The sequence below is a fragment of the Takifugu flavidus genome, chromosome 13 (assembly GCF_003711565.1).
Source record: "Takifugu flavidus isolate HTHZ2018 chromosome 13, ASM371156v2, whole genome shotgun sequence".
NCBI classification, from domain to species: Eukaryota; Metazoa; Chordata; class Actinopteri; order Tetraodontiformes; family Tetraodontidae; genus Takifugu; species Takifugu flavidus.
The window spans coordinates 9,792,301-9,819,337 of record NC_079532.1 but is presented as its reverse complement, the minus strand read 5'-3'; the positions used below and the strand labels follow the sequence as shown (position 1 = coordinate 9,819,337).

At 48.7% G+C, this 27,037-nt stretch overlaps 2 protein-coding genes across 3 annotated transcripts in view; both read right to left on the bottom strand.

Moving 5' to 3' along the window:
* LOC130536210 (septin-7-like) overlaps positions 1 to 19,746 on the bottom strand; it is a 30,021-nt gene extending 10,275 nt beyond the window's left edge. Inside the window, exons 1-8 of one of the 2 annotated variants that reach the window (XM_057051941.1) lie at positions 19,433 to 19,746; positions 14,853 to 14,949; positions 9,287 to 9,393; positions 5,730 to 5,830; positions 4,558 to 4,692; positions 2,587 to 2,704; positions 2,373 to 2,465; positions 1,348 to 1,444 (exon numbers count right to left, since the gene is read on the bottom strand). In XM_057051941.1, the coding sequence (XP_056907921.1) occupies positions 1,348 to 1,444; positions 2,373 to 2,465; positions 2,587 to 2,704; positions 4,558 to 4,692; positions 5,730 to 5,830; positions 9,287 to 9,393; positions 14,853 to 14,949; positions 19,433 to 19,471 (787 nt within the window). In that variant the 5' untranslated portion in view covers positions 19,472 to 19,746. Of the gene's footprint in view, positions 1 to 1,347; positions 1,445 to 2,372; positions 2,466 to 2,586; positions 2,705 to 4,557; positions 4,693 to 5,729; positions 5,831 to 9,286; positions 9,394 to 14,852; positions 14,953 to 19,432 lie in introns of both variants that reach the window. The other variant, XM_057051940.1, reaches the window with a different exon arrangement.
* A 3,350-nt stretch (positions 19,747 to 23,096) lies between these two features.
* Positions 23,097 to 24,193, bottom strand: LOC130536771 (monocyte chemotactic protein 1B-like). Its single transcript, XM_057052932.1, has 3 exons — positions 24,036 to 24,193; positions 23,674 to 23,791; positions 23,097 to 23,585 (listed from the first exon to the last, which is right to left on the bottom strand). Exons 1-3 carry the CDS (start codon positions 24,100 to 24,102, stop codon positions 23,468 to 23,470), a joined length of 303 nt encoding a protein of 100 aa, XP_056908912.1. The 5' UTR covers positions 24,103 to 24,193; the 3' UTR covers positions 23,097 to 23,467.
* Positions 24,194 to 27,037: the final 2,844 nt, after the last annotated feature.

The following is a 27,037-nucleotide window of genomic DNA, read 5'->3' as shown; positions in this document are numbered from 1 at the left end:
TAGTTCCAGTTACCATCTTAGACATAATTATCATATTTAGAGGCTCCTCTAATTATTATATTATCATCTTAGTTCTGCTTCCTCCTCTCCCTCCCTCCCCCCCTCCTCCCCGTCCATCCCTCCCCTCCCCTCTTTCCTCCTCCCTCCCTCCTCCCCCCTCCATCCCTCCCCTCCTTTCCTCCTCTCCCCTCCATCCCTCCTCCCTCCTCCATCCCTCCCCTCCTTCCTCCTGTCCCTCCCTCCCCTCCTTCCTCCTCTCCCTCCCTCCTCCCCTGCTTCCTCCTCCCCGTCCATCCCTCCTCCCTCCCCTCCTTCCTCCTCTCCTCCCTCCCCTCCTTCCTCCTCCTCCCTCCTCCCCCCTCCATCCCTCCCCTCCTTTCTCCTCTCCTCTCCCCTCCTTCCTCCTCTCCTCCCCTCTTCCCCTTTCCCCCCTCCTCTTTCCTCCTCCCTCCCTCCTCCTCTCCTCTCCCCCCTCCCTCCTCCCCCCTCCATCCTTCCTTCTCCTTCCCTCCCCTCCTTTCCCCTGCTCTCCTCTCCCTCCTTCCTCTCTCCCCTCCATCCCTCCCCCTCCCTTCCTCCTCCCTCCCCTCCTTCCTCCTCCTCCCCTCCTTCCTCCTCTCCCTCCCTCCCTTAAGCCCCTCCTTTCCCTCCCGTCCCTCCCCTCCATCCCAGCCCTCCCCATCCTTTCTCTCTCGCCCTCTCTCCTCCCCTCCTTCCGCCATCCCTCCCCTCCCTTCCTCTTCCCTCCCCTCCTTCCTCCTCTCCTCTCCCTCTTTTCCCCCTCTCCTCTCCTTCCCTCCCCTCTTTCCTCCTCCCTTCCCTCCTCCCTCCCTCCCCCCTTTTCTCCTCCTCCCTCCTTCCTCCTCTCCCCTCATCCCTCCCCTCCCCTCCTTCCTCCCTCCTCCATCCCTCCCCTCCCTCCCTCCTCTCCCTCCCCTCCCTGCCCCTCGTTCCTCCTCCCCCCCTCCCTCCCATCCCTCCCCTCCCCTCCTTTCCTCCTCTCCCCACCTCCCTCCCCTCCTTCCTCCTCTCCCCTCCATCCCTCCCTCCCTACTCCCCCCCCCATTCTTCCTGTTAAAGGGGCGGTTTTTTCCTGGGGGTCAGGCCCTGCTGGGATTCTGTAAAGGGTGGGGAGACAGCTTTGATTGTCACAGTTGTAATTGCTGGTCACTAAAAAGGTGCCTCTGCCTGTCAGTCATCCCTCACGTTCCAAAGGACCTCCCTTGGGACAAAAGCCAGCCAGCAACACATTAGTTAGATCCAGACCAGAGTGCAGCATGATTTCACTGTCATTCACCAAAAGAGTCCACACAAAATGCAATCGAGGCCTTGGGTTAGTGAACTTACCCTCGGCTACGCCCCAGGGATACTGGCGCCCTCTGACCTTTTTGCCATTCACCTCAACCACCACATTACTGCCAACAACAGCCAGTGGCATCTTCTCCTGGTGTGCAAAGACAAGGAAACCTTATTGTGAACAACCGGAGAAGTACAGCAGCTATTTTGTCTGTCCTGGGCATCACGGGAAGCTCGAATGGTAGGATGCCAACCATTTTGTCTTGATGCTGTGATCCTCGGATCACAATATATTTCAGGAGAAAGAAAGAAAGACTCCTGAGATTGAGGATTCTACTACTATTGACCACATAAGATGCTCGAAAAATACTGATAAAAGACTCTAGAACTCTAGAAACATGACCCGTCTATCATTTCTAATGTGAAAAAAGAAGGAATTCATTGTTTGATTTGTATGTCTCACATTTATTCCTCCTTTAGGGTTAGGGTTAGGGTTAACCTAACAAGGGCTAGGGTTAGGGTTAACCTAACAGGGCTAGGGTTAACCTAACAAGGGCTAGGGTTAGGGTTAACCTAACAAGGGCTAGGGTTAGGGTTAACCTAACAAGGGCTAGGGTTAACCTAACAAGGGTTAGGGCTAGGGTTAACGTAACAAGGGCTAGGGTTAACCTAACAAGGGCTAGGGCTAGGGTTAACCTAACAAGGGCTAGGTTAGGGTTAACCCAACAAGGGTTAGGGTTAACCTAACAAGGGTTAGGGTTAGGGTTAACCCAACAAGGGTTAGGGTTAACCTAACAAGGGCTAGGGTTAACCTAACAAGGGCTAGGGTTAGGGTTAACCTAACAAGGGTTAGGGTAACCTAACAAGGGCTAGGGTTAGGGTTAACCTAACAAGGGCTAGGGTTAACCTAACAAGGGCTAGGGTTAGGGTTAACCTAACAAGGGTTAGGGTTAACCTAACAAGTGTTAGGGTTGGTAAATGCCATGTATAGATAAATAGATTCTTGACTTAAATAGGTAGTGTGACAGCAGAGTCAAAGCATAAATATATAGTATGCGTCTTGCCTTATTGATTACCTTGATTTTCCGGATTAGTTTGTTGTCGTCTTCATCCTCCGTGTCTGGGAATTCATAGATTTTTATTTTGTGCTCCTGTATCTCTTTCATTATCTGACAGGAAGGAAAAGACTCGATATATACAACATTTCTCCATACATACTTCATTAAAATACTCATCATAACTGGGCATGCCCTTAATGGCAGCTGTTGTTGGACATGCACACATCAATACCTGTTTTTTAAACAGCTGGCATTCTTCTGGGGTCAGAGTGTCAGCTTTTGCAATGAGAGGAATGACATTGACTTTGTCATGAAGTCTCTTCATGAACTCGATGTCCAGGGGCTTTAGACTGAGGAGCAGACAGAAACACGTCAGGATGCTTGATATTGAAATCCTGAGTCCATTACATCAGTGGTCCCCAACCACCTGGTACGGGTCCGTGGTGACAAAAAGGTTGGGGACCACTGCACTACATGACGTGAAGCCTCGACCCCTGTAGCGGGAACATGTAATTCTCCAAATGGCCAGCAGAGGGACAGTCGAATCCATAATTGGTTTCCAGTCCACCCTGAAAGATCGGAATGGTGGCAGAGTTCTCATGAGGGATTATATTTGTAGAGTAAGCATCTTCCTCTGGAACTAGGGTGAATGTCAAAGATGTGCAGATCATAAAAGCTAAAATTGTGTGAAAAAATAACTCAAGTAAAATAGAAATAATGAAAAGTCAACATGGAATTAAATTTCTAATCCCCAATTTTAAATCAGGAGAAAACTACATTTGGTCTTTTTTGCCACTGTAACAGCAACTGTGGAGCACCAGCTCGATACAGCTCGTTCTACTGGGGCCCATGAAGCCCCACCATTCAAACAATGCACGATAGGCACAGGCATGGTACGTCTGTCCGTTGAAACCCAAGAAGGATTTTAAAAGACTCGTATCTGGAATGCTGAGGCACAGAGAGGGCAACAAAACAGCCGTTGCTTGGCTCACTAGTTCACAGAGACAGAGCACGTGAGTGTGTTCTCCAAAGAGCCGGGTCACCCTGGTTTATGAAGCAGCATCAGTGAATACGGATCCTCATGAAACCGGTGTGTGGTCTTCAAAGGTGGCAGTTCTCACACTTTGATATCTATAGTTTCAAAGTGTGACCAGGTAGGTCTAAAGCAAGTTTAAAAATGTCCGTTTTTTTAATTGATAGTAAAAACATCAGTTTTAGATGGAGGGTAAAAAGGATGGAACCATATCCCTGAAGTTATTTAATGCCCTGACTCTAACTAACCCATTCACTCACCCGCCCTCCGCTTCTGTGCCTTTCATTTGTTAACTTTGTTCATTTAGCCATGTCTAATTGCCATCTAACCCTAACCGTGGCTGCGTCTGATTGGTCCATTGGGATCCGGCTCTTCCGCCTTCATTCTTCCCGCCTTCCATCCGGCTTGATTTGGGGCGGAGGGCTGATCTGACTCCTTGTTTGCTGGGCCGAGGGGCCCCGTTGGCCTCTACTCGACGACGTGAGCGGGGTATTGCATTGGACTGTTTAATCTTAAAACCACTGAGGTTCTCTGGAGTTTGAACTCGTTAAAGCTTTTTCCCCCCATTTGGTCGTTTCATTTGTAACAGACCGCCGTCTGTCATGATCCTGGTTCTGTTTTTTTCTGGAGAACTGTTCCGTGTTCACTACAGCACTTTTGGATCACAATTGCACTCCTAAATATCCTAAATAAAGGTTTCACTTTGGGGTTATTTTGCCTCCTGTCTGCATTTTGGCTTCCGTCTTTGTGTAGGAAGTCGTTTTTGACTATATTTAGTTGTCTAATTCAACAGTGCCGACTGGTCCTTTGCCTTGTACCTTTGGCCTCATTTTGGTGATTTTTGGTCAATGAAGCAGTTTTTGTCGCAAAGCTCTTCATCGCTGGCTTTTTTATGTTACTTGTCCCCCCCAAAATCCAGTTGGCTTGCAACAGTCATGGAGGCCAAAACTTAACTGAGCATCAGCAGGACTGACTACATAACCTCTAGTTAGGTAGTTAGTATAGTAGTCACACACTGACCGGCACACGCTCACTCAAGACTAGCTTGTGGAGCCCTGAAGATTAGGAGGAACCCTGAGGACTACAATCCTTCAGACCTCATCAAAGCAGGGTGCTAGCTAGATGGACGAAGGGGAAGATATCTTCAGATGACAGGAATGTGAAACCTACCCGTGTCCAGAAGGTGCAATGAAATACAGGCAGCAGTGTACTCTGTTGTCGGGCATAGACCTGCGGTTCACCCTGGACTCTGCATTCAGGAAGTCCTCACACTTACTGTCAATGTAGTTTATGACTGGCTGCCAACTAAAAACATGAGAAAGACACAAACAGTAGGAAGTGGTGTCATTTAAAAAAATAGATTGAAACGCTAAGAAAATGGAGTCACTTTGGTTAGGGTTAGGGTTAGAGGGTTAGTGTTAGAGGGTTAGGGTTAGAGGGTTAGGGATAGGGTTAGAGGGTTAGTGTTAGAGGGTTAGGGTTAGAGGGTTAGGGTTAGAGGGTTAGAGGGTTAGGGTTAGAGGGTTAGAGGGTTAGGGTTAGAGGGTTAGGGATAGGGTTAGAGGGTTAGAGGGTATGGGTTAGAGGGTTAGAGGGTTAGGGTTAGGGGGTTAGGGATAGGGTTAGAGGGTTAGGGTTAGAGGGTCAGGGTTAGAGGGTTAGAGGGTTAGGGATAGGGTTAGAGGGTATGGGTTAGAGGGCTAGAGGGTTAGGGTTAGGGTTAGAGGGTTAGGGATAGGGTTAGAGGGTTAGGGTTAGAGGGTTAGGGTTAGAGGGTCAGGGTTAGAGGGTTAGGTTAGGTTAGGGTCAGGGTTAGGTTAGGGTCAGGGTTAGGGTTAGGGGGTTAGGGTTAGTGTTAGAGGGTTAGGGTTATGGTTAGAGGGTTCGGGTTAGGTTAGGGTTAAATGGGTTAGGGTTAGGTTAGGTTAGGGTCAGGGGGTTAGGGTTAGGGTTAGAGGGTTCGGGTTAGGTTAGGGTTAAATGGGTCAGGGTTAGGTTAGGGTCAGGGTTAGGGTTAGGGTTAGAGGGTCAGGGTTAGAGGGTTCGGGTTAGGTTAGGTTAGGGTCAGGGTTAGAGGGTCAGGGTTAGAGGGTCAGGGTTAGGTTAGGGTCAGGGTTAGGGTTAGGGTCAGGGTTAGAGGGTTCGGGTTAGGTTAGGGTTAGAGGGTCAGGGTTAGAGGGTCAGGGTTAGGTTAGGGTCAGGGTTAGGGTCAGGGTTAGAGGGTCAGGGTTAGAGGGTCAGGGTTAGGTTAGGGTCAGGGTTAGGGTCAGGGTTAGAGGGTTCGGGTTAGAGGGTTCGGGTTAGGTTAGGGTTAAATGGCTGCATGTATTGACTGTCCTCACCAGTTACTGTTGTCCACTGCATCTCCAAAACCGGGTGTGTCAACGATGGTCAGTGTAAGCTGGACCCCTCCTTCCTTAATCAGCACTTTGGACTGCTCCACCTGACAGAGCACAAAATTCATACTATCTAAACCACAACTGAAGTGAAACAACCCCCGCATGTCAATAGTAGTGGAAAAGTATCCTGGTGTTCTGAATGTTGAGGCTTATGACACTTTCCCCTCCCACTCTGAGCATGGGATGGTTAGGATTAGGGTTAGGGATGATGCTTCATGCCAATGTTGGAGCACCCACGCAGCACGCTGGGAACTTCAAGCATGACTGAGAAATGTTGGTCTTCTAGACAGCAGATATTTAGGAGAATCATGCTTTCAATGGCCACCATAGAAACAGTCATTTGGGATGTGTCGTCTTAGATTATGCACTGAAAAGAAGTTGTTACGATACATGGTTGTAGAGGACCCCAACGCAGGCCAGGACACAGTGGTGGAGTGGTCACCAGCTTTATTTACAGGGGGGGGAGCACACACTGACGACAGAAACAGTCCTCCTGGACCACAGGGGGATCGGGAGGCAGCATTCGCCCCTCACAGGTCCATCGGCGAGTCCCCAACCAGACACAGTCCTCCAGGACCAGCGAGGACTTGGGAGTCCGGCGCGACACGCTCACCACACGAACGTGCCCCGAGACACCAAGGGCAGAGGCAGTCCTCCTAGGCTACAAGGGGAGCAGGAGCGGTCCTCCAGGAGACCAGGAACAGGAGCAGGAGCGGTCCTCCAGGAGACACAGAGCACCAACACACGACAGGGGAAGCGACCAAACAGCTTCACCACGAACAGACACCCTACCAACACCAAGGAACCCGAACAAACACCCACAGTAGACGAATAAACGCACTCCCCACACGAACAGACACCCCGGCACTGACAGGCAGGCACAACCTGCTTAAATAGGCAGCAAGATGTAGGGTTAGGGTTATTGCCTACAGGGTTAGGGTTATTGCCTACAGGGTTAGGGTTAGGGTTATTGCCTACAGGGTTAGGGTTAGGGTTATTGCCTACAGGGTTAGGGTTAGGGTTATTGCCTACAGGGTTAGGGTTATTGCCTACAGGGTTAGGGTTATTGCCTACAGGGTTAGGGTTATTGCCTACAGGGTTAGGGTTATTGCCTACAGGGTTAGGGTTATTGCCTACAGGGTTAGGGTTAGCTGCTGATGGCCGAGGACCCCCCCTCGCCGTGGAGACTGACCTGGCCCCAGCCTGACAGCGTGGGCTTCAGACCCTTTTCAGCCTCAGCGATGGGTCGGTTCCTGCAGCCTGACAGCTGTTCCCTCCCTCCACCACATACTTTCACAAGGCCATCTCGCTATTTTAAGATCACGTTTACTTAAACTACAGCCCGCTGGCGCTAAAAAAACAATCCCAAAACATTCCTGAGCTTCCACAGACCTCCAGATAATCTTCAGGAGTCCAGCTCCTACATCACACATCTGTTTTACATATTTGATCCAAATTCTGCATCTAACATCTTGTAAAAAGCCTGAAGTCTTTGACATTTCAGCCACCTCAGAAACCAAGTTTGCTATTTGAGCTGTGGCAGCCGAGGAAACCAGACGGGTCGGAAACCCTCAAGAATGCAGCAGTCCCAGTTAAAAAGACATCCGAGCTTTGGGAATGCTGGGGAGCAAAAAAACCCACGACATTATTGTAAAATGCAGTGGTTAGGGTTCGAGTTTCCCTTTAAAATGTACACAAATATTATCATGGCACATTCACGTGCACACGCCACAATCGGCCCACAGGAGAGCTCGAACCCTGTCCCACAAGATTCTTTCCACCAATGGAAATACTAGGTGGAGATGCAAATATCTTCTTATTACCATTTTATAGAATAGGCAATAATCCCAAAATAATGGTTCCTTCTAAGCAGCATCACTGGATCAGTTCCAAACTGCCCACGGACTAAAACTGGGAATATGAGGGGAAATGTTCGATTACAGGCCTCCCATTTAAAAGTGCAGGAGAAAAATCACAGTTTCTCTGATGACTTTACAAACTCTCTCAAACAAAGGTCTCACTTTAGAAAAGAACTGTAGCCCTGAACTCGGGGCGCTACATTTCACAGCTTTGTAAACTTCACTACTAATATTAAATCATCTAAAACAGACACACAGATATTAAAACCACACTTTTATTCTGAAATGAGACCAACCAGAGAACTGCTGAATATCCAGAAAGTTACCAAACCCAGTTCAGGGAGCCACCAGGTCCTTCAGAGGGCCACAGGAAGCGGAGACTAACCACTCTTGTTGGGGACCTCGTTACATCTCTAGGCACCGTTGATCCAGTTTATAGTAACATGATCCCATCATCACACAGGATCCCATCATCACACAGGATCCCATCGGATCCCATCATCATGCAGGATCCCATCATCACACAGGATCACACAGGATCCCATCATCACGCAGGATCCCATCGGATCCCATCATCACGCAGGATCCCATCATCACACAGGATCACACAGGATCCCATCATCACACAGGATCCCATCATCACACAGGATCCCATCATCACAAAGATCACACAGGATCCGGACTCATTCCCAACTTGCCTTTGTTGATGACACAATAAAAACAGAAATCAGCAGGAACCTGGAATGTTCACCATCAGGTCTAGTAATGATAACACCCTAACCCTAGGAACCTAACCCTAACCCTAGGAACCTAACCCTAACCCTAACCCTAAGAACCTAACTCTAACCCGAAGAACCTAACCCTAACCTAACCCTAACCCTAGGAACCTAACCCTAACCCTAGGAACCTAACCCTAACCTAACCCTAGGAACCTAACCCTAACCCTAACACCCTAACCCTAGGAACCTAACCCTAACCTAACCCTAACCCTAGGAACCTAACCCTAACCTAACCCTAGGAACCTAACCCTAACCTAACCCTAACCCTAGGCACCTAACCCTAACCTAACCCTAACCCTAGGAACCTAACCCTAACCTAACCCTAGGAACCTAACCCGAACCCTAACACCCTAACCCTAGGAACCTAACCCTAACCCTAACACCCTAACCCTAGGAACCTAACCCTAACCCTAACACCCTAACCCTAGCACCCTAACCCTAACCCTAACACCCTAACATTGTGTAAATAATGCCTAAACTTTATTTATTTGGCAGTATACTGCGTGGACTAAAACATTCCTTAGCTCAGCGACTGAAGGGACCAATGTTCATAAAAGGTCATCATCAGGTCATTGGAGTCTCCAGCGTCCTAACCCTAACCAACCCAGATCAGCAGGCAGACTACATTTTAAAAATGAACGGGTTCTCCAAGAAGTAGAGACAGACCTGATAATGTGCCCGTAGTCAGTGATGCCAGTGAAGGGTTTAGACCAGTTTAGACCAAACTGATGAAGACCAAGACTAAACAGTGCTGTATGTGGTGGAATAGATAGACTAAAGATACCACCAGAGCTCCATGGCTTAACTCCAGAGGAAGCTGGGTGCTGTGAGAAATGCTGGTATAATTATGTATCAGTCTCACCTGCACAGTCTTTTTGATGCGTTGGGAAGGTCCTGGGTAGTCCTTGGAGTATAAGTCAGTCAGGAACAGAGAGTTAATGAGAGTCGACTTCCCAAGACCAGATTCACCTGGAGGAGGACACAGTTAAAAGAAGACATATATCAACAAGACTAACCCTAACCCAAATGCATAGAAAAATAGAGAGGAAGAGAGGAGAGAGCAGAACTTGCACTTCATTTTGCTTCAGCGCCATATATGGTTTGGGGTCCTGGGGACGGGGCTGGACCCGACCCCCTGTGCACCCGGCAAAGGTAGGGTACACCCCTGAATTAGTTTCCAGTTCATTGCAGGGCCCTATGTGAGCTTTTGGGGGCTTGGTATCTTGCTAAAGGGTATCTTGACGGTGCTCTTTGAGGCATCCTTGCAGCTCTCCCTACTAGCAGAACACCTTACATGTTTGGTCCACATCAGGGTTGAACCTTCACCCTCTACAAACAGCACCAGCTAGTCCAAAGATACCTGAACTCTCAAGTACTCTTTTAAATAATAGTGGCATTCAGATTCCCTTTATTTGTCCCACAACGGGGAAATTTACATAAGACTTATCTCAAGAAACCTACAGAAGTGTATGATGCAAAGAAGACATTCTTTAAAAACAGGAACCTCAGGAAAAAGGGTGTACTAAAGAGATTAGCAGTTTCTTTCAATGTACTGCCTTTCAAAACTGTGAATGAATCACTTCATCTCCTAAGTTACAAATGAACACAATGATTGTCACCATAGGATAAAAAGACTGGTGTATTCTTTCAGCTCATGTCACAGTGTGGTGAAGGTTTCCGTGCAGGAGACCCCGTCCCCGATGATCCTGCTGGCTCAGTGATTGATGTGGTCCCCATGTCCGTGGCGGCCAGACGATACCTGACTCACGCCACTCTGGAATTGGAAGCCAAGCACATCATGCGTACACGAAGGCCACTTCATGGAAACACAGCACAGAGGTGTGAAGCCCTCCTCTTCTGCTGAGGACAGGAGCCACAGCCCAGTGAAGATGTTTCTGTGATTAGCTCGCTAGTCACATTCCACATGCAGATTAAGAGAAGAAATCAGTTGAAACAAAAAATTGCTGAATATTTCTGATGCTAAAATTTGGAATATTTAAACCGTCATGGGTTTCATTTCTGCACAAATCTCTTACAATAACATTGAATTTGTGTTTTCAAAACCACAAATACATGTGAAGCGAAGGTTACTTGAAAGAAACTCTCCTGTGGGGGGGCCTCTCTGAGACATATCACCTCACAGAGTTGAAATGGCAAACGTGTCTTAAAAATGTGCAAAAAAACCAGGCTAAACACAATCAGCCGAACCCGTGTGACTCATTTTACTGTCCGACTTTAAACTGAAACGGTATCAGTTTACCACCAGAGCGGCTTTTGGGTGAACGCTAGCGCTCTTTAGCACAGACTGTTGCTCCAACAAGTCCCAACAGTCATTTCAAACCCCCGTGGTCACGTCTGTCCCAATTACCTGCTCTGGTTGGGATCCAATTAAATGCTGGTTCCACGTGACAGATTGGCAACTCTCTGTTAACAAACTAAAGATTTGAAGAGATAAATGGCCGATACTTCCAGCCCCTTCCACCTTCTGTCCCTCACATTAAACCACCTCTCAATGGGTCAGTCACTCAACCAGGCACCATAATTATGATGAAAAGCCCTTCAAAAAATGAAATGATTCGAGATCAGATTTTATACTGTTTAAGAAACATATTGTTGTAATTTGGCTGTTCAGGCACAATGATGTTGCATTGAACAAGAAGATGATGTGGAAGAGCTTCCGCTCACTTTAGAGCAGCAGCTGGGAGATGCAGGCCCTTGGAAATTTGAAATATGTGAAAAGCATCATCAGAGATCAGCCAGAGCAAAGATGGGCGTGACAAAAAGGCTAAAACTAAGCTAGCACAAGGACGACACAGAAGCAAACACATTTAATGAGTAGAATGTGGCATTTACTGGTGAGATTCCTTTCATTTCTGCCCTGTTCTTCTGCCCTGCCCCGAGGCAGCGTCCTGAATACCCCCCAAGCAGCACAAACACACACCTGCCTGCAGCAGCCACGTGATGCTTGAACAACAAAGTGTGAAATGAGACATCTGGGAAACATACGGCACCAAGGAAAGGAAGCAGCGTGCACGTGCAGCTGTGCACCCAGGAAGGCTGTTGTTGCCAGACTGTTTGGGGGCAAATTCTTCAGGCTGAATGTGACTTTATGAACTGGGGTCACAGGTCAGTTGTTTTATGAGATGGCAGAGTCAGAGTCCAACCTATGCTTCGTCAACCATCTGCCAGAACATGGTGGTCCACCTGTTCTCCTCAACCAGCCACTAAGGTGGTTTTCCACCGCACAATATGGGAGTTCTTCAGGATCTAAGCAACTGCAAAAGGCAAACTGAGGACAGAGTTAGCATTGGTGGCTAACGAGCCAGCTCTTCGTCTCTGGCCAATCAGAGCATGAACAGGCCCATATTGACACAACGGTTCCTACGTGGATGCTTGGATCCCCGGCCGACTAGGAACTAAAAAGTCCTCCAAATCCTCCAAAGCGTGACTAACCCGAACCATGACTGCATTAGTCTGAGAGCACGTGCTGGGTGGGAGGAGGCGCGTGAGTCTCAAATATAGAGATGCAGAGAAGCAAAGGAAGGAGAAATGGAGGCACAAATGTGCCTGCAGTGGTTTGACTACACATGCATGAACATGCACAGGAAAATGACAGTGTTCATGAGGCCGTGCACAGTGACAGAAGAACCAAGGCTGAGTGTGATACTCACAGCCAACACATGAATTCTTCTGTGCTACATTTGGAACAGACTATGGTCCAGTCACACTGGACCATATGGACCAATGGATCTCCTAAAATGACTGGAGAAGAACTGAAGAACAATAAGCTGAGATGCTGCATCTTCTCCAGCTCGATGCCAGGCCTTTTCTAGCTAAAACAGTCTGTGGCTCGTATGTGAGGCTATACAATGCCTTTCATTTCCATTAATAAATGGTTACGGCAAGCAAAGATAACGAGACAGTTTCATGAAAAATAAGGTTCCAGAACAAATATGACGTTACGATACGCCGGCACATCAAATGCCATCAACACCAGGGTAAAACCAGCGGGGCCGTTCTCCCTCCCGTCCTGGGCCGTTCTCCCTCCCGTCCTGGGCCGTTCTCCCTCCCGTCCTGGGCCGTTCTCCCTCCCGTCCTCCTGGGCCGTTCTCCCGTCCTGGGCATTGTCCCGTCCTGGGCATTGTCCCGTCCTGGGCCGTTCTCCCATCCTGGGCCATTCTCCCGTCCTGGGCCGTTCTCCCGTCCTGGGCCGTTCTCCCGTCCTGGGCCGTTCTCCCGTCCTGGGCCGTTCTCCGGTCCTGGACATTCTCCCGTCCTGGGCCGTTCTCCGTCCTGGGCCGTTCTCCCGTCCTGGGCCGTTCTCCGTCCTGGGCATTGTCCCGTCCTGGCCGTTCTCTCCCTCCTGGGCCGTTCTCCCGTCCTGGCCGTTCTCCCTCCGTCCTGGGCCGTTCTCCCGTCCTGGGCCGTTCTCCGGTCCTGGGACATTCTCCCGTCCTGGGCCGTTCTCCCGTCCTGGGCCGTTCTCCCGTCCTGGGCCGTTCTCCCGTCCTGGGGCATTGTCCCGTCCTGGGCCGTTCTCCCGTCCTGGGCATTGTCCTGTCCTGGGCCGTTCTCCCATCCTGGGCCATTCTCCCATCCTGGGCCGTTCTCCCATCCTGGGCCGTTCTCCCATCCTGGCCGTTCTCCTGTCCTGGGCCGTTCTCCCGTCCTGGGGCATTGTCCTGTCCTGGGCCGTTCTCCCATCCTGGGGCATTCTCCCGTCCTGGGCCATTCTCCCGTCCTGGGCCATTCTCCCGTCCTGGGCCGTTCTCCCGTCCTGGGCATTGTCCCGTCCTGGGCCGTTCTCCCGTCCTGGGCCGTTCTCCCATCCTGGGCCGTTCTCCCGTCCTGGGCATTGTCCTGTCCTGGGCATTGTCCTGTCCTGGGCCGTTCTCCCGTCCTGGGGCACAGCTGTGCCTGGATTCTGATAAAGCTGCAGGGTGGGGACGTCTTCTCCATTCCTTTATCATCTGCCTTCCATGACAACCGTAAAAGATAGAGGTCCGTTCTAACACGACAGCTGCTGTGTCCAGCTCCTCTCAGGTGGGTGCTAAGGTGAGCCATAATACATACTGTACATATGGACTGTATCTATATGCATATGTAGTGTGTATGTGGAGACACAACATCTATTACAATAATAACACAAAAGAAGAATAAAAAGATGATCACACAGCACAAATGGATGAGTGGGTTTTTAAGACAAATGCACATAAAGCACTTGGTTAGGCCAGAAGATGAACTCAACCACGATGTTCTAACCCTTCTGCAGGGTTACTAGACAAGGCGGTCAATCCTAATCTGGCCAGACGGTGTTATCTGGGCGCACGTACAAACGTGCACACGGCTCACAAGCTTATCCCCATACAATGACAGCACAGCCCGTGGATTCCAGAAAGATGGGCACTCGATGGATGAATGATGGATATCAGGAGGGGCCATTCCAGCATTTCTGTTGGAATTCTTTGACAGCAGAAGGGTTAGCATAATCCGGTAATGCTCAAGGTCACGACCTTTTTCCAAACACATCCTTTCTGACATGAACAAAGACACATTAGATTGTATGAAGAGTGCGACGTGTGAGGAATGTTTGTGGTCGTTATTGGATCCACGTCCGGTTTTGTGCCATAAGTAGAGCACAGCAAAAGCTGAGTCTCCAGTCAGCCTCTTGGACACGCTAAAGCTTTAGCCGTCCGGGCTGAGACAGCCATCACAAATCTTCTCTGACATCTTCTCAAGACAACACAGCTCATGTTCCAGTCAGTACCAACCCGCCATCAGACTTTTACAGTAACCAGCACGCCATGTTGAACACACCATTATTCCTCTCACATTCTCAAGTGTGAAATTTGGATCAGCTGGGGGCTGAGCCAAGAATGCTGGAAGGCCAGACAGAGGGGCCCACAGTTGAGCAGAGGATCCCGTTGAGAGCCTTCACTCTGCCATCATTGGGTCCCTCCTGCTTCCTGTCCACAGGGGTTTGTCTGCTTAATATCCATTAATATATAATAGGGCTAACCCTAACGCTAACCCACTGTAATGACAACCGTGTCACCACATTTTACAGATAAAATAAATCACCATCCTGCTGCTCCCTAAACAGATGTGCTCGGTCTCATTTGCTCTTGTAAAGCATAAAAGTCAAGCTTAAACTACATTTATTAATAATATAAGTGAACGTTTTACTTTTGTATTTGTAGCTGATAGTTTTTACATCTCTAGAAAACAGTGCAGATGATCATCTGCCAAAAGGCTCTGCGGGAATTCTGTGGGAGACCTTTGGAAAGTTAGGATGTCAGGTTATGAGCGGATGTTGTGGATCACTCGTTCTTCTAACTTCAAGCCAGATGACACAAATTCTTCCAAAAACCAAAATCTGACTAATGGAGAAAAGCTTGTGACAGATGGAGTCGATGTTTTCCACTTACCAACAACCATTAAGGTGAACTCAAACCCTCTTTTGACAGACTTCCGATACACCTGGTTGGGAAGATTGGCGAAGCCCACGTAGCCCTCCAGGTTCCGCTGCTGAAGGAAAATGCAAAAACATCCTGTTAGAAAACGGCACTTACACCGGTTCAGTCACGTGTGGGTCGTTTAAACGCCCCAGGGTGAGGGTTAGGGTTAACCCGTGTCCAGCCCTTTTTGACCACAGTGTCACATCTTCTGGTGGCTACTTCCAGCAGGATACGTCACAAAGCTCATTTCATCTCAAAGTGGTCACTGGAACATGATGGTGAGTTCACTGTGCTCCAACGGCCTCCACATTCTCCACACATCAATCCCATAGAGCACTTTTGGGGTGTGGCGGGACAATCATTTCAACCACATCACAGATGTGCAGCAACTGCATGATGGCTTCATGTCAATATGGACCAAAATCTCTGAGGAACGTTTCCAACACCTTGTTGACAGTATGTCACGAACAATTAAGGAGGTTGTGAAGGCTCAACCTTGGAATAGCAATGTACCTAATAAAGTGGCCGATGAGTGCACGTGCATGTGCTGCTTATGTGCAAAAGCATCAGATGAACACAGACAGCTGTGCCAGGACTGATAGCCTGCACCAAGATAACAGCCCATGTGTCCTCTCTAGCGCCGCCCTGCAGGGTCCAAGTGGAGCTACACAGCTCTGTGAGCAGAGGCGTGCTGAAGGGAACTAACATGACCATTCAGGAAAGGAATACGGATTTACCACCTTTAGGCACTGTGAGTGTGACTTTAATAGCTGACAAAAATTAAATAATGGGGTTAATCTGTGAGTATTCTGTGTGAATTGATGCTTTTATCCAAAATGTTATTATTGGGATCCAAAAGGCTGCAAAATGTGAGAGTGACATATCACACAGATTTAGCACAATCATTTTAATAAAGGAAAACTTTGCACCAAGCACAGCATAATTGCCAAGATGTTATGCCTTCGGTCCACCGGGTTAGGGTTAGAGGGTTAGAGGGTTAGGGGTTAGGTTAGAGGGGGTGAGGGTTAGGGTTAGGGTTAGAGGACTAGGGTTAGAGGGTTAGGGTTAGAGGGCTAGGGTTAGGGGTTAGGGTTAGAGGACTAGGTTAGAGGGTTAGAGGGTTAGGGTTAGGGTTAGAGGGTTAGGGTTAGGGGGCTAGGGTTAGGGGGTTAGGGTTAGAGGACTAGGGTTAGAGGGTTAGGGTTAGAGGGCTAGGGTTAGGGGGTTAGGGTTAGAGGACTAGGGTTAGAGGGTTAGAGGGTTAGGGTTAGGGGTTAGAGTTAGGGGGTTAGGGTTAGGGTTAGAGGGTTGGGGTTAGAGGGTTTAGGGTTAGAGGGCTAGGGTTAGGGTTAGGGTTAGAGGACTAGGGTTAGGGGTTAGGGTTAGAGGGCTAGGGTTAGGGGTTAGGGTTAGAGGACTAGGGTTAGAGGGTTAGAGGTTAGGGTTAGGGTTAGAGGGTTAGGGTTAGAGGGCTAGGGTTAGGGGGTTAGGGTTAGAGGACTAGGGTTAGAGGGTTAGGGTTAGGGGGTTAGGGTTAGGGGTTAGGGTTAGAGGACTAGGGTTGAGGGTTAGAGGGTTAGGGTTAGGGGGTAGAGTTAGGGGGTTAGGGTTAGGGTTAGAGGGTTAGGGTTAGAGGGTTAGGGGGGTAGGGTTAGGGTTAGGGGGTTAGGGTTAGAGGGTTAGGGTTAGGGTTAGAGGGTTTTAGGGTTAGGGGGTTAGGGTTAGGGGGTTAGGGTTAGAGGTTTAGCGGTTTAGGGTTAGAGGGTTAGGGTTAGAGGGCTAGGGTTAGGGGTTTAGTTTTAGAGGACTAGGGTTAGAGGGTTTTTTAGGGGGTTAGGGTTAGAGTTAGGGGGTTAGGGTTAGAGGGTTAGAGGGTTAGAGGTTAGGGTTAGGGGTTAGGGTTAGGGTTAGAGGGTTAGAGGGTTGGGTTAGTTTTAGAGGTTATTGGTTTTAGTTTAGAGGGTTAGGGGGTTAGGGTTAGAGTTTAGTTTAGGGTTAGAGGGTTAGGGTTAGTTTAGGGTTTTTGGTTTTTTTTGTTTTTTTTCTTTTTTATTTTCTTTTTCGGTTTGGGGGTTTTAGGTTAGGGTTAGGGGGTTTAGTTTTAGGGTTTAGGGGGCTAGGGTTAGGGGGTTAGGGTTAGAGGACTAGGGTTAGAAGGTTAGGGGGTTAGGGTTAGAGGGTTAGGGTTAGAGGACTAGGGTTAGAAGGTTAGGGGGTTAGGGTTAGAGGGTTAGGGTTCAGGACACAGCTGGAGCAATCCGTCAGACAGCTGAGAATCAGGTCCTCAACCAAAGAACGATACGGATCCATTTACCAATGATGTTCCAGCTTTCAGTAAACCAGCAGAGTACATATTTAACCGTAGGCCTCCAAAAGAAAGGAACGCATCTATTGACGCATCCATGCTCCAATAACGCACCAGCTCAGCAGCAGGCACGACCACTGAGCCTGGAGCACTTTCCACCATTTCCCTCTTCGATTCACCCACATACAACTTCAAGCACGTGTTATATAAGGTGCACTTTTGGGTCAGTCATTTATCTAATAATAACTAACTGTGGACCATCGGTGTGTAGCCACAATCTACCTGGAGCTGTAGGTAGACACACACGACCCTGTTGGCTGGGCAACAAAAATGATCACCTTGGTGTAATAAGGGAGAAGAAATTTAGAAAACCCCATGTGCTCCTTAGACCATTCTTCATTTATTCCATGAACAAATGAATGGCGCTGCGGCACCCTGCAGTGGCAACACACGTCAGATCGAGAGGTAACAGTCCAAATAATACCTTCCTGCACTGAGTGGAGCTGCAGTACTGAGTGGAAACACGCCTGTTCCCCCCCACCCCCACCCCCACTCCATCCACTGCTGATGGTGGCTCCTGGTTCACTGATCACATCTGGATTCAAGTCCTTCCCCTTCATGTATTCAGCAGCTGATGCTGAGGCCGTTTTAATCAATCATAATGTTTTCTGCCCTCATTAATGAGTCACTTATTCCATCCATCCATCAAGAACATGGAAGAACGTCACAGCCTGCTGACACAGACGACGTTAGAAGCACATGTCGAAGTCGTTGCGTGCTACATATGAAAGGTCAATGCTATGTGTGAGTACAGTGAGAAGAGGAAACCGGAGGTGGTCGACCAGCAGCATTCCTGTCCACAGCAGTCACGTGGAGACTGCCTAACCCTCTAACCCTAACCCTCTAACCCTAACCCTCTAACACTAACCCTAACCATCTAACACTAACCCTCTAACACTAACCCTAACCTAACCCTCTAACCCTAACCCTCTAACACTAACCCTAACCCTCTAACCCTAACCCTCTAACCCTAACCCTCTAACCCTAACCTAACCCTAACCCGACCCTCTAACCCTAACCTAATAAAGATTCAAACGCTGACGAGTAAACTGGTCAAGCTCGGTGTCGAGAATGTATTAGTTGGGAAAGTTAAAGCCTCGCCCGTCCACAGCAAAGGTCCCAGACCCGGTTCAGAACCGTCTCCTCCTCATTGTTTTCCCAGACAACGGAACAAACGTGTGTAGTTCACCACGGGTTGGGTAGTGTAGTTCACCACCTGCCTCTCGGTACCAGAAGAGAGGGGCAAGATTCAGGTTTAAACGCTGATATTAACTGAAAGGAGTCATTTGCTCCTGTTAGGGTTAGGGTGTGGATAGGGTTAGGGGTTAGGGTTAGTGTGTGGATAATGGAGGGTTAGGGTTAGGGTGTGGATAGGGTTAGGGGTTAGGGTTAGTGTGTGGATAATGGAGGGTTAGGGTTAGGGTTAGTGTGTGGATAATGGAGGGTTAGGGTTAGGGTGTGGATAGGGTTAGGGGTTAGGGTTAGGATGTGCATAATGGAGGAGCTAGGGATATGGTTATGGTTAGGATGTGCATAATGGAGGAGCTCAGCTCGTTAGGGTTAGGGTTAGTGTTATGGTTAGTGTTATGGTTATGGTTATGGTTAGGGTGTGCATAATGGAGGAGCTCAGCTCGTTAGGGTTTATGGTTAGGGTTAGTGTTATGGTTAGGGATATGGTTATGGTTAGGATGTGCATAATGGAGGAGCTCAGCTCGTTAGGGTTTATGGTTAGGGTTAGGGTTAGTGTTATGGTTAGGGTTAGGGTGTGCATAATGGAGGAGCTCAGCTCGTTAGGGTTCGGTTTAGTGTTATGGTTAGGGTTAGTGTTATGGTTATGGTTCGGTTTCGGTTTAGTGTTAGGGTTAGGGTTAGGGTGTGCATAATGGAAAAGCTCAGCTCGTTAGGGTTTATGGTTAGTGTTATGGTTAGGGTTAGTGTTATGGTTATGGTTCGGTTTCGGTTTAGTGTTATGGTTAGGGTTAGGGTTAGGGTGTGCATAATGGAGGAGCTCAGCTCGTCAGGCCGGACAGATTATGCTTCATTCAAGCTGCAATATTTCAAATGGGCGGATCGGTACTAGATGTGAAAATGTGGCACTGGAAGCAAATAAAAGGCACAATAATTTCGCCCCTTTCATCGAAACAAAAGCCCAGTTCCCATTGATGTCCAACCGTGCGGGACTTACAGCGATGCTCGGAACCGCAGTCTCTGGTCGCTCGATCATTGTGCTCCGCTGCCACCACCCAGCCTGGACGGGCCACTCACCGAGGAACACGGCCCAAAACGTCCAAAATAACGGCGAGTGAAGCCCGACACGCAGCGGTTCGGCCCGTGGCGTCGGTGTGGACCGAGCGAGACGAACGAAGCGGCGTTGAAAAATGAATGAAAGCGGTTAAATCACATACGGCGGCGGCGGAATTGGACCAGCAGATGTAGCAGAGCGAAGGAAAAATGCCTCCTGTTCGGTTCCACAGGAGCCAAACGAAGCGGAGGAACTACGTCCGGTTGAGACTTTCAAAATAAAAGAATGTTTACGAGAAGACGTTAGAAACAACGTTACTCTAATAAAACTACGAAACGAGTAAGTTATTGAAAATGATGTATTTTGAACTGATATTATTTCTTTATTTTTAAGTTTTTATTCTTAAGTGTGTAATTTAAAAGCATATTTGCAGAAAATATCAGACATTTGAATTCTTAACTACCATAATGTAATCAATATAATTTACAAATGTACTGTAAATGTTTTTCTTTTTCATTACTGCCAGGATGTATTTAAAACTCACAGTGAAATAGCATAAAAGCAGACATCCGTTCAATTTACCACAAGAGCGCTATTGGCACCCATCATCACAAAATGGCCGCTCAGTCATTTCTTTTTTAACATTCAGAACAATACACCATTAGCCAGCGGTAGTGAGGCATAAAAGTGTACAAAGACAAAAACATAAACGATACAATAAAATAATCAGTGAGTAATGTACATATATGAACTACTGCTTTTAATGCCTTTTGTGCAGCATCTGATCATAAACCAAACCATGGTAGAATTACCAGGCCTCTAAAGTGGTTGGGCTTGGACCACCGTCCACTCTGTGGGCTCCAGCACTAAGACATTTAAGTGGTGCACAGTGGCGCTGGATGGCATGACACCACTACCTCCAGGTCTACCTCCAGGTCTACCTCCAGGTCTACCTCCAGGTCTTCCTCCAGGTCTACCTTTAGGTCAGGCATGTCCAAAGTCCGGCCCGGGGGCCAATCACGGCCTGCGGTAAGATTTCATACGGCCCTAACCCTCTGACCCTAACCCTCTGCCCAAACCCTCTGACCTTAACCCTCTGACCCTAACCCTAACCCTCTGCCCGAACCCTCTGACCCTAACCCTAACCCTCTGACCCTAACCCTCCCTGACCCTAACCAACCCTAACCCTCTGCCCCGAACCCTCTGACCCTAACCCTAACCCTCTGCCCCGAACCCTCTGACCCTACCCCGAACCTCTGCCCCTAACCCTCTGCCCGAACCCTCTGACCCTAACCCTCTGACCCTAACCCGAACCCTCCCGCCCTCGAACCCTCTGACCCTAACCCTAACCCTCTGACCCTAACCCCTGACCCTAACCCTAACCCTCTGCCCCGAACCCTCTGACCCTAACCCTAACCCTCTGACCCTAACCCTCTGACCCTAACCCTAACCCTCTGCCCCGAACCCTCTGACCCTAACCTAACCCTCTGACCCTAACCCGAACCCTCTGCCCCCCCTCTGCCCGAACCCTCTGACCCTAACCCTCTGACCCTAACCGAACCCTCTGCCCGAACCCTCTGACCCTAACCCTAACCCTCTGACCCTACCCTAACCCTCTGACCCTAACCCGAACCCTCTGCCCCTAACCCTCTGCCCGAACCCTCTGACCCTAACCTCTGACCCTAACCCGAACCCTCTGCCCGAACCCTCTGACCCTAACCCTAACCCTCTGACCCTAACCCTCTGACCCTAACCCGAACCCTCTGCCCGAACCCTCTGACCCTAACCCTAACCCTCTGACCCTAACCCGAACCCTCTGCCCGAACCCTCTGACCCTAACCCTCTGACCCTAACCCGAACCCTCTGCCCCTAACCCTCTGCCCGAACCCTCTGCCCGAAACCTCTGACCCTAACCCTAACCCTCTGACCCCTACCCCGAACCCTCTGCCCCTAACCCTCTGCCCGAACCCTCTGACCCTAACCCGAACCCTCTGCCCGAACCCTCTGACCCTAACCCTAACTCTCTGACCCTAACCCTAACCCTCTGCCCGAACCCTCTGACCCTAACCCTCTGACCCTAACCCTAACCCTCTGACCCTAACCCAAACCCTCTGACCCTAACCCGAACCCTCTGACCCTAACCCTAACCCGAACCCGAACCCTCTGCCCGAACCCTCTGACCCTACCCTCTGACCCTAACCCGAACCCTCTGCCCGAACCCTCTGACCCTAACCCTAACCCTCTGACCCTAACCCTCTGACCCTAACCCGAACCCTCTGCCCGAACCCTCTGACCCTAACCCTAACCCTCTGACCCTAACCCGAACCCTCTGCCGAACCCTCTGACCCTAACCCTCTGACCCTAACCCGAACCCTCTGCCCCTAACCCTCTGCCCGAACCCTCTGACCCTAACCCTCTGACCCTAACCCGAACCCTCTGCCCGAACCCTCTGACCCTAACCCTAACCCTCTGACCCTAACCCGAACCCTCTGCCCCGAACCTCTGACCCTAACCCTAACCCTAACCCTCTGACCCTAACCCGAACCCTCTGCCCCTAACCCAAACCTCTGCCCGAACCCTCTGACCCTAACCCTAACTCTCTGACCCTAACCCTAACCCTCTGACCCTAACCCGAACCCTCTGCCCCTAACCCTCTGCCCGAACCCTCTGACCCTAACCCTCTGACCCTAACCCTCTGACCCTAACCCAAACCCTCTGACCCTAACCCGAACCCTCTGACCCTAACCCTAACCCTCTGACCCTAACCCGAACCCTCTGCCCCGAATCCTCTGACCCTAACCCAAACCCTCTGTCCTGAACCCTCTGACCCTAACCCGAACCCTCTGACCCTAACCCTAACCCGAACCCTCTGCCCCGAACCCTCTGACCCTAACCCAACCCTCTGTCCTGAACCCTCTGACCCTAACCCTCTGCCCGAACCCTCTGACCCTAACCCTCTGACCTGAACCCTCTGACTCGAACCCTAACCCTCTGACCCTAACCCTCTGACCCGAACCCTAACCCTCTGACCCTAACCCTCTGACCCGAACCCTCTGACCCGAACCCTAACGATTGGGCCAAAGGGCCTCCATCATCAGAATGTGGATGGTCTGTTATTGGACTCCTGTGCCAGTCGCACCTTGTCCGTAACGAACACCACATTCGAGTGTAAGAGTGTCCATCGATGCACCAGGACACCGTAGGCTGGAGGTCGTGGGTAAAGAGGGGGACTTCGCTGTCCACTGACGCCCCCTGGTGGTGTGTGGGTTCTGCTTTCAGGAGAGGAAGTTGGAAATGTCTGGCCCCTCATCAGGGGAACTCCCAGATTCTGAGAGATGGTTCTGGTTCTGGTGCATGTTGGACACCGGTTCTGTTGCTGGAGGATGTGTGTAGGGCGAGGGAAGCCCATCTCTGCTTAGATGGGTCGTTAGTAATGAAGGAATATTTCTAGGTTTTTCTGCTTATGGTCGTTATATACTATGGTTATTGTAAAGTTTTCTTTGGGTCTGCTTCTTTCCACAAACCAATTTGGAAAAGAAAAAAACAAAAATGACCGTAAAAAAACAGCAAACCGTCATCGGTAACACATGAGACAGATTCCAACAGATTCCAAATTTTGATACATCATTGAGCTTTAATTCAAAAATCAATTGATAAATACCGCATAAATATTTTTGGTCATACTGACAGCAATAGTTCATATTGATGGATGAACATGAAGTGTTGTGTTCTACTCTCCACAGAATCAGAAGCAAATTTATTTCATAAAAATTCATCTTTCCATGTGCATAACGGGCAAAATGCTGTTAATCTAAAGCTTTCACTATATATCACTCAAAAAAGCAGACGTTTAGCTTAAGATCATGCACATCAGATTGTGTGACAATTTAGACAAACTATTCACTGCGTCACAAGAATTGTACGAAGAGCCTGTGGAGCTCCTGGCAGGGCCTGAGCATGGACACCCTGTTGCCATGGTTACAGGTTGGACGTCTCCCCAATGTGGGCAGATTTGGCATCCAGGTGTCTGATGAGATCTTTCACCCAGTCGACTGAAGATCTGGCACACAGAGTATTCCCACCCACTGTTTTCAGGCTGAAGAAACACACACACACACACACACACTCAGGGTCAGCACATCCCTACATGAAAACACTACATCCCAGTTAACTTCTGCACTTACAAGACTCCGGGGGTGGCGCAGCGCTGGCTGGTCCTGGTGTAGCTCAACACTTTGTCTTGTTGCACCTGCCTCTTATTGAACCTTGTGCAGCATCTCCTTGGTCCAAAACCACGCAGACCTTTGAACACATGCACAAATGAACTGCACGTTCTTTTTTATTTCTTTGTTATTTTCCTGGGTGGCCCGTTTGTCTGATACTGCGGTTTACAATGAACAGATTGTAAGATTAAGTAATGTAGATAAAAGCAGAGACCATACTCATACTCTCTCTCTCACACACACACACACACACACACACACACACACACACACACACACACACACACACGTGTATGGGTAAAGTCTTATTAAGGTGAACTTACCTTCCGTCACAGTGATCACAGCCAGCAGCAGCACAAATCCAGCCAGAGCAAGTCGAGGAGCAGCCATTTCCCAGAGTGTGTGTGTGTGTGTGTGTGTGTGTTGAGCTGTAGCAACCCTGGCCTCTCTGCTGTGTGAGCTTCAACTCCACCTAAAGCCACATTTATACGGTGAAAGACCAACAGGGACATCTCTAATTTTGAAAACAGAGTGACGTGTTGGGGATTTCATCAACGTCCCTTTTCACTTTGCTTAAAAGGGACATTCAGTGATCCGGCCTGTGGGCAGCCTTAAATGAGGAAGTATAATAATATCTAATAGGAGTGGGGGGGGGGGGGGTTTCGTGACCAAAACTTCCCATGCTGAGAGTTTCAGGTGCAGTGTGATGTCACTATTTCTGTCTCTGTTGCAGTTTAAACTCATTTTTCTCCATCGTTTAATAGCATTTCACTAAAATTCACACCTGCATATTTTAGGCTTAGACACGCCAAGACAATAACAACAGCCAATCTACTACTACTACTAACCTAACTCTAACCCTAACCCTAACTGAAGTACTGAGTAACTACTAACCTAACTCTAACCCTAACTGAAGTACTGAGTAACTACTAACCTAACTCTAACCCTAACTGAAGTACTGAGTAACTACTAACCTAACCCTAACCCTAACTGAAGTACTGAGTAACTACTAACCTAACCCGAACTGAAGTACCGAGTAACTACTAACCTAACTCTAACCCTAACTGAAGTACCGAGTAACTACTAACCTAACTCTAACCCTAACTGAAGTACCGAGTAACTACTAACCTAACCCGAACTGAAGTACCGAGTAACTACTAACCTAACTCTAACCCGAACTGCTGTTTAGAAATGCTCTGAATTTTACATGGAAATGTTGCCTGATGACAACGAACATTGTTCAAAGAGAGGAAGTTAGACTGGGAAACTACAGCAGCTTTCAGATGAACTACACACACACACTCACACACACACACACACAACACACACACACACACTCACACCACACACACACACACTCACACACACACTCACACACACAACACACACACACACACACACTCACACACACACCACACACACACACTCACACACACACACACACTCACACACACACACACACATACACACAGAGTCAGACACACACACTCACACACACTCACACACACACTCAGACACACACACTTACACACACTCACACACACACACACTTACACACTCACACACACACACTCAGACACACACACTCACACACACTCAGACACACACACACACACACACTCACCACACACACACACACCACACACACACACACACTTACACACACACACACACACACACACACCTACACACTCACACACACACACTCAGACACACACACTCACACACACTCAGACACACACACACACACACACACTCACACACACACACACACACACACTCACACACACACACTCACAACATATATTTTATTTGCACTTTTTAAGCTACTTTCTCTTGTACAACCATCTATTTTCTCGTCCTCGGCTGAAACGCTTCCTCTCTGCATGTTCTGGATGTTGGTCCATGAAAGGATTCAAAGGCTTTGATGTTTGTGATCAAGCCTCCTTCCAGTGGTCCATACGGGCCTAACATTCTGGGATACACGAGCACCTGTCCCATGAAAGACTCACTTTGATGGAGTATTTCTCTTGAATCATATCTTGAAATCTCATTTTTAATCACATCTGGCTTCAACAAGGTGGAGTCTTTTTACTTCTTCACGCTTCAGATGCTTCAGTTTACCGACCGTTAAACATGAAGCACGACCACATTTTCTGCTGCGCGAGTGACTAAAAGCACTTTTCTGTGCTTCACCCTGAGTCAAATGAAGCTCTCGAGTCCTGTCGGGTGGAACAAAAACACCCTGCAGCCATTTCAGACATGTAACTACGATTCATGTCGCTATTCTGATCATGTGGAAATTCATGAATCAGGTGCCAGATGCAACGGCTGCATAGGTTTGGACATGTTAAATGAATGAACACTTGGTTCGTTAACAGCCGTGTCTGGGTGAGGCAGATTAGCACTGCCCAGTCCATTCCAAAATGAGACGTGCTCTGTCTTTGCTATCGCTACAATAATTAAGTGAGACATATATGAGACCAGATTTTGAACTTATTTCTATAACCTTTTTAATGTACGTGCATATTTGTACCCAGTGGCGGTCCGTGCTTGTGGTGAACACCCCCCAAATACCAAATATAGCAAGACGCACCGATAAACACGGATGCTCATGCTAATTCTGCCATCTGAGATCTCCTCTGAAAGACTGCTCGGTCTTTCTGCTCAGCAGACATGCTGACATGTGCATCTCCACAGAATCAAGAGCGCCTGATGTGGACGCCGCCACTGTGCGTGGCCCCTGAGCACGCTTGTTTGGTGCCTTTTAGTGAGATCAAAGCTCGGGGGTTAGTCTATTAATGAGATCAAAGCTCGGGGGTTTGTCTATTCGTGAGATCAAAGCTCGGGGGTTTGTCTATTCGTGAGATCAAAGCTCGGGGTTTGTCTATTCGTGAGATCAAAGCTCGGGGGTTTGTCTATTCGTGAGATCAAAGCTCGGGGGTTTGTCTATTCGTGAGATCAAAGCTCGGGGGTTTGTCTATTCGTGAGATCAAAGCTCGGGGTTTGGCTATTAGTGAGATCAAAGCTCGGGGGTATGCCCCTCACAGCATAAAATCCTTTGGCGATAGCTAATCAACTAGCTAATCAACATGCTTTTGTAGTTTTGGCAAAAAATGATGTACGCGTTTAGAATCAATAAACTTTTGGGGGGGAATCATTTGGATCTTCATCACTTGATTTGTTTCGGTTTCACTGCTTTTTGACACGTTAACAAAGTCCCTTGAGCAAATTTCCGGACTGGCTTTCGCCCTGTTCTTAAAGATCAAAACTCCCCCATGCTTCTTTCACTTCCCCATACTTGCACTCAGAAAAGGGCAATGTG